The sequence below is a fragment of the Hippocampus zosterae genome, chromosome 15 (genome assembly GCF_025434085.1).
Source record: "Hippocampus zosterae strain Florida chromosome 15, ASM2543408v3, whole genome shotgun sequence".
Lineage (NCBI taxonomy): Eukaryota > Metazoa > Chordata > Actinopteri > Syngnathiformes > Syngnathidae > Hippocampus > Hippocampus zosterae.
The window spans coordinates 1,021,409-1,029,252 of NC_067465.1; the positions used below are offsets into that span (position 1 = coordinate 1,021,409).

At 48.3% G+C, this 7,844-nt stretch overlaps 1 protein-coding gene across 3 annotated transcripts in view; it reads right to left on the bottom strand.

Annotated features, from left to right (window-relative positions):
* Positions 1-7,455, bottom strand: part of LOC127616276 (netrin-G1-like) — a 40,040-nt gene extending 32,585 nt beyond the window's left edge. For 2 of the 3 annotated variants that reach the window (XM_052087779.1, XM_052087777.1), the window contains exons 1-2: positions 7,320-7,455; positions 1,485-1,992 (exon numbers count right to left, since the gene is read on the bottom strand). In XM_052087779.1, coding sequence (XP_051943739.1) covers positions 1,485-1,730 — 246 coding nt within the window. In that variant the 5' untranslated portion in view covers positions 1,731-1,992; positions 7,320-7,455. The other variant, XM_052087778.1, reaches the window with a different exon arrangement.
* Between the last annotated feature and the right edge of the window lie 389 nt (positions 7,456-7,844).

The window sequence follows — 7,844 nt, forward strand, 5'->3', positions numbered from 1 at the left end:
TTATCTCCACTGACGGATCTCCTGAAGCGAGAGGCCCCTTTTGCCGTTTTACTTCTCTCAAACGTCACTGACCCATCCCGCTCGTCATCGAAGATCGTAGAATTGGTTTGGTAAACTCAACACGCTTCTCACATTCCCATCCACCATTTTGGTTTCCAACTTTGCGCTCTTGTTTCCCCCCCTGTCAGAAACTTCCATCGCGTCTTCATCATTATGCAGCACCACGAGCCTCCGCGTCTATCCGCGCTAAAGCTCGCAGCGACTTCATTTTTGTCTGCCGTTTGTTTTGATGCAAAGCTCAGCACGTCCATTCTTTGTGCCTCGCGCTATCCGGCGGTGGCGTTAAAACGTCTCCGCGCCATCTGGAGCCACCAGCAGCGACGCGCTGCTTTTTAAACGCTTTTAATTGGTAAATATTTACGAAAGGGAGCTCTCAGCGGGGGGGAGGGGGGGGGGCTCCGCTCCGCTCCGCTCGGAGCGTGTTTTAAGCGCCTCTGCGCTCCCCGACGCCGATGCCGTCTTTGATTGTGAGTGCGGATAAACGCAACCTGTGAGCTGGGCTCTTGACAATAGCCGCTAAATAAGCAATGAGACGCGCTTAAGGTCAAGCACTTTATTAGCGGCGCGTCCTGTCATTTGCAGCAGCGCTGCGCTTCATCAGCATTGCCTTTTTTATTTTTGTGTGTGTGTGTGTGTTTTATCAATGATGACAAAGAGGAAAAGACAAATTCATAGCATGGCAAGATGTTGGAAAAATGCTGTTAGCATGCTAGCTTTCGGCATGAGGCCGGCGTTAGATTAGGAAGTGTACATGAATATAGCGACTGTTAGCATGTGAGCAATTCTTATTCAAAATGGGACACGGCGAGACGTGAAATCCACCGCCTAGCATCCCGCCCTCCGTCTTCGCGTTACTGTCACGCCGTATGTCAGCATAGCAACTGTTAGCATGTTTGCGATTCTTAGAAATAATATTTCAAGCCTTTAGCATTCCCACTTTGTGTATGCTAAAGGCTAAAGGTTGCTTTCGCGCTGTGTGTTAGCGCGCCAACTCTTTGTATGATGACAGCGCACAAGAGGGCCACGATTTGACTTGCTCTAACCGCGTGCGAGTTTTCTTTTGGCTATTTTTTGAAAATGCGCGCAGCTAGAAACGACGTGCCGCTTATCACTTCCACGGCATTTCAAATGTTAGGGTGGCATCCTACCGAGTGTATACTTAAATAGGTGAGTTACTTATCAAATACCCGAATGTCAGGCTGTGTTGAAAAACTGGTGAATCGGGGTGGGGGGGGGGGGGGGCATTCACCGTATTTCCTGGCGGGGCGTAACTTGTGCTCAAGCGCCCGTGTGCACTTGCAAGGTTTCGGCGTGTTCATTAATCTCCGTTACGGTGAACAATACCTCGCCTGGCGTATCGCTGACCCGCCACGCCGGCATCCTCATTCATCTCCGTCGGAGCCGCGTGCGAACTGCTCACTTACCAGAGCGCAGTAGGTTTCCGGCGGATCCCCGCACGTGATGTTGGGCGGGTCGAGGGCCACCCGCAGATACTTTGTCATGTCGGTGGCTTCCGGCTGACAAGCCATATAGTCCCACGCCAGGCCTTCCTCCGTGTAGATCTGCGACTTGCACACGTCGTAGTGTCCCCACGCCGCGGGGTAATGCTGCACGGCGTGGGCTACGCCGCCGTAGACGGCGTGCAGAGCGAGCAGGACGCTCAAGATCATCTTTCAGGCGAATCCTCCTCCTCCTCGTCTTTTTCGGGTTTGAAAGCGCGTCTCGGGCCGATTTAGATGAGCCTCGTGGTCGACGACCACCGCGGCGTCCTTTCCGTCATTAGCCTCCGCGCGGACGCTCCGGTTGTACCCAACGTGTGTTTTCGACGGGTCGCTTGTTTGCTCTGAGGTCAGACGCGATGCGCCGAGAGGCCGTCGCACGTGGCGGTTTGAGCTCCCCGCGCTGGCGTTTGGAACCACGGGGGCTGCCGTCCTGAGGGGCGGAAGAAACACGCTTAAAAAAAAATTCAAATAAAATATTACTCATGCAAAGTCCTGCTTTTCACAACATCGAGATTCATATATAGAATTGCAAGCATACGCGTAATACATCATTTCAATACGTTCACTTCCTGTGTGAGGAATTTAATTTGGCTTTTTTTTTTTTTTTGACACCGCTGTCATTTATATTGCTTGCTTGTGCTGCTACGGTGACATTGGAGGGGTCCCACGTACGACACAAAGCAAATTGATTTGCCGTTGGTCCTCCACGGCTTGACGCGTGCACGACTCTGTAATAACAATTCCGAGTGGAGGATTCGAGTGGAGCCCGAGAGCTGCAAAGCCCAACCGCTCGGTGATTTTCATACAAAGGGGCTTATTTCCATCTGCCCAAGTCGCTGCATTTAACTTATTGCTTTTCCAAACTGCTGCCTCACGAGGCATTTTTTTTTTGTGTGGGGGGGGGGGGGGGTAATATTAAAGTCAAATAGCGAGACAGAAACGGTCTCTGTGAGGGATTGTACTTTTGGCGGCGGAGCCATCACAAGTCATCAGTCAAGACGACGAACCGCTGACGGCGCCCGGCAGCGGTTGGCCGCAAAGTCGGGGGGGGCCGACGGCTCAAATGAGGAAAAAAAGAAATAAAGAAAAGCCGCTTGACAAACACGATGAGATGTCAAGGACCGTCATGTTAATGTGCACCTTTCAAAAAAAAAAAAAAAGTAAATGTCAGCCTCTGATCTGAGGAGGCATCATGGGAAGGCGCCCCCTACGTGCGGCCCCTCTTTCATAACGCCTGACTTTCATTACCGAGGCAGCCAAATTAAGGACCGGCAGCAGGTCGGCTGGTGGTGGCGGCGCCTCGCATCCTCAATCCCGCCACACCCATCTTATTTTTTATTTCATAGGGAAGACGACAAGCTAATAAGCAGCAGCAACTGCAGCCAAGCGAGGCAAGATTGCTTTGATGGCAAAGTCGGATTGAAACGGGGAGATGAAAGACACGCGGCGGCGTACGAGAGGACGGTGATTCTGCAAAAAATGGTTGCACGTTGATTATTTGAAAGAGATGATCGACTGTCGTGACTGAGTGTAAGCATTTATGAGGGTCAAATGTGCACCTGCCATGTAGTTATTTAAAAAAATGTAAAAAATCTGGCAGCCTTTGTCACAAATTCAGCTGTGCAATTTCTACTGTGCAAATGTTGCGGTGATCGCGAAATAACCGGAGCAAGGAGCTGCCGCATTAAATCCGACCGCGTCCACTTACGCAACCTTGGCAAGTTGAATCTCATGAAAAGTCATTTGAAAAAGACGCAGTGGCAAAAAAAAAAAAAATCATCAATATTAGAGCAGCTGTCAGTCTGGAAGGAAAGGCGGGATGTTAGATGACCACCGCGTGAGTGCCCCCTCCTCACTCTGTTGCTTTCACCCCCCCCCCCCCCCTCAAGCGAGTGAAACGCCGCTTTATGTGTGCATATGTGTGGATGTGTGTGAGTTCACACAGCCTCCAAACATGGACGCCTTTTCAAAGTCAGCCGACGGCCAAGAGCTTCCTTGTCGGCTTCACCAAAACCAAGCGCGCCTTTAGTAGATTCCTTGGTTAAAAAAAATATATAATCAAAAAATAATAATGATCATGATAAATAATGCTTTGGATTTTTTTTTGGTATGAATGCCTGCACTTGATTTAGGCAACAAAGTGTTGGAACTTTAGCCTACAAATAACCCCTTGAACATGACCGTGTTTAACTCATTCAGTAGCAGCCAATTCTGGACCAAGGCTGAAAAGACGTTTAAAACCGTCTTTGCGAGTGAGTGAGTTCATGGTGGCAACAGCTGATTGATTTTGGAATATTATCCGCGTAGAGATTCTAGTACAGTGAAAGTGAAAGTTGAAAATGAATTCAAAGCTTCTTATACATGTTTGACGAGAATCGCTGAAGGCACGCAAAGGTCCGACACCGCTAACAGTTAGCCTAATCCTAACCCTAACCACATAAGATAACTTTCTAACCCCCAAATGTAATCTCGACAATGGGGCTTTCATAATGAAATATATTTAGAATGAATTATTCTATCAATTTGTCAAATAATCTCGCAAAATTTTACTTTGCATCCCGAGCGTATTATGGTGATGAAATAATAATAATAATAATACATTTTATTTGTGGGCGCCTTTCTAGAAACTCAAGGACACCTTACAACAAGCAGTTAAAATCACGAGTACAATGTTAAAAAACTACATCAAATAAGATAAGAAAAAATACAACAAAATAAATAAATAAAACAATGGCTTTATGGTCTGAGTGAATAGGCTTGTCGAAACAGATGTGTTTTGAGGCGGGATTTGAAATGTGTTAATGAGGCTGTATTACGAAGGTCAGCGGGGAGTGAGTTCCATAGCTGGGGAGCAGAGCGACTGAAGGCTCTATTTCCCATGGTGACGAGGCGAGCAGGGGGGACAGAGAGGAGGACAGAGGAGGAGGAACGAAGAGAGCGGACAGGCGTAGGAATATGGATGAGGTCAGATAGGTATGGAGGGGCTAGGTCATGAATGGATTTGAATGTGAGTAGCAGGATTTTATATTGAATACAGAAGATAATCCGTCAAATTCATGAAGGACGACAAAAATCGGAGAAGAATTCATTTCAATCGAGTGGCTGGAATCCGAAGATTTAGGCAATTATAAGTTAAATTATTAAAATAGTTGTGGATTCTTTTGCTGATCAATCAGTTGATGATCAATCATTGACTTTGACACCTTGACTCATAATCATAAAGTACTTCTTCCAAACTTGGATCAGAAATCAACTTTGTTTGTTCTGACAAATGCAATTGCGTTGATTTTGTTGGCGTCGAGGAAAAGTTCCACTTCACCGCCTACAGGGGGAGTTAGGGAGCCAAAACACGGCAATGATTGAGACGGCCGTGTCACAAATTGAATCCGTCTCAAAACAAAACAAGGCTTCCCGTCGTGCCGCCATTCCGACCGTGACTCATCTTTGTATGGAACGGCCGCTCGGCTCGAGAATCGACGTGTCCGTGCCGCCGCCGCCGCCGCCATGATGCCGGAGGGGGGACGTCGGAGCCGACGGGCATCCTCGGCCCCCGTCGTCTAGATATGAGTCACGGCGGCATCAGTTGGCCGGAGCTTGCATGTGTGCGCTGGCACGTGTTTTTGATTGTCTTTCTCCTTCTGGAGCCGTCCCCCCCCCCCCCCCCCCCCCCCGCACATCCCGCTGCCACCTAATCCTCTTCCATGTCTCCGTGTTGCTTTGAGCAGTAACCTTGCCCAACGAGCTCCACGTACGCACGAAAAAGAATCCAAACGTCGCGTAGGTGAGACGGCTTTCCATTTGCATGGGAGGGGTGACGACGCGAGGGACCCCGTTATCGCCCCGTGTTATTCGCGCGCTACTTCTCTCAGATGACCGCAGAAACCCCCCCCCCCCCCAAAAAAAAAAAAAAAAACGCAGAGCACATCACATCGCCGGCATTCATGTAACATTCATGCAACCACGCAGGCAGACGGCACAAATCGTAAATAACTCAGGAGACCCTTTCACACCGGACATCGAAGCAAGCTTGCGACACGTAAGAGCCGCGACGACTTCCTGGCCTTGACGTGGTCTTGACGTCAAAAGTAATCGGCACTGGCCTAGTTGGTGGCATCGAAAGATCTGAATGTGCACGTACTCAATATTTGGGCTAACCTGATGGATTTTGGGGTTGTTTTGGTTTGTTTATGCCGATCCGATTCTGATATTAGGGCAGAAAATTCCGATAAATGATTAATTACCAAAAAAAATAGATATGAAATGCGGTCGATATATTTTGGTGGGCGGTACAAAGAGCCGATCGTAGAATAAATTGCTCGGCATTGAACCAATCGTGCAGCGTGATGAGAACCGTAGCAAGCTAGCTTGAGGCACACCGCACACGAGCGGCCAGGACGCAACAGCCACCAAAGTTTGTTCCCGTCATGGAGCTCGGCAGTCAGTGAGCACCGATGCCACGGGAAAAGTCAATTAGGAGACGCAGAATGATATCGTTGACGAGAAAGGCTGGAAAAGTCCAGCGGCTTTGTAAAACATTGCTCAATTGACCATAATTGGATGAATTTATGAGCTTGGGCAGTTAAGCCAAATTCTTGCTTGAAACCAAAAACAAAGACTTCATTTACACTTTTTCATGCATCCCGTCTTACCCAATTTCATGTCACTTGGCAAAAGTGGTCTCAGCGGGGGGGGGGGGGGTGCTTTATTTTCAAACGAATTCTCAAAATGATCATTAAATGTTGACATCCACCCACCCATAAAAAATCTTCAGATTGGGGCTCATTTTGATGAGCATCTGAAGGCTGGAATTCACCCCAAAATGGCTGCTTCAAGCCAAATTGGCCCACTTTCTTGTGAATTTAAGAGCCTTCAGACTTTTTGGTGTCCTATTATGAGTGAGTGAGAGAGAGAGAGAGATTTGGGGATGGGTGGTTTGGTGTTCAAAGGACCCCCTAAAATACATTCATGAACACGCGCGTTTCCAAAAATGTTGAAACATAAAAAACGAAATAACAAAAAAAAAAAAGCTTCCGGTTCGCCGTCAACAAAAAGGTTCAGTTGAGTTGAAGTGTGTTCAATTCCCCCCTGCGTACAACAGCAGCATCGTTCTTGGGATGCACCCAAAGCCACAACGTGAAGAAAATACTCACGTTCAACAAGTTCTCCGCGACGACGACGGCGACGACGACGTATTCGGTCTTCTTTTTTTTTTTTTTTTTGCAACTTTTAACACATTTCCAGCAATTGTGGCGCACGGCGACAAGGCGGCACTTTATGCTGCCAGAATGATGTCGCTTGAATCGGGGTTACAAAAACACTTTAAATGACAAAGTGCTTTTTTTTGTTCAAAAGACGAGACTCTGCGCAATTGCTCAGCTTGTTGCGCTGCAGAAGAGCATCAAGCGGAGACGTTCGATCATGGCTCCAAAACACCGAGGCAAGCGCTGTCTTCCTTCTTTCTCTTTCTTCTTTTTTTTTTTTGCGCCCGCGGGGTCCTAAAGGTAACACCTGCCGCATTTGACGCCCCAAATCAGCTTTCAACTTATAGCAAGTCAACGACGAGACGCGCGTATCATTTTCAAAAGCCGATTGATTGCGTAATTGCGCACAACTTACTGCCCGTTGTTAAAGTTAACCAGCGCGAGAGGCTTTTGCTCTCAAAGCGCGCAATGGAGCTTTGAAACGCATCAAATGACAATAAACACAAAGAGGTGAGGTTGCAAATTATACGAGCGGGGGAGGGAAAAAATGTCTTACCTTCCATGAGGATGAGGCTGAAGCCCGTTAAATAATCCGGCTACGAGGGGGTGTCATCAGCGGCCAACCGCGTTGCAGCGCACACTGCCGGGGTGCAGCAATCAATGCTGGCTGGGTGGGCTTCATCCACCCCCCCCCCCCCCCCAACCCCACACCCCCTCCCGCCTCCTCCCTCCCGGCGAGGAATCTTGGTTGCCTCACCGCCTCCTCTTCCTCCTTCTTCTTCTTCCAAAGCATCGTCGTGACAGGTCGCTAATAATGCCACATTAACCGTGAAAGGGTCGGTGGGTAGGATGGGGGGGGGGGGGGGGTCTCTCTCCAAAAGCCTGAAGGTCAGCCAGCTGTGTGTGGGTTTTAAATGTATGGGATGTCTGCTTAAACGTGCGAGACCCCCCCCCCAAAAAAAATTGGCTGAAGATAATCAGTTTCATGTTCATAGGCTTGAACTTTTTGTGACTCAATTGGATGGCAAATGAATATGTGAAGTTTAAATCTATTCATCTTCATAATTGTCTTTTACAGTGC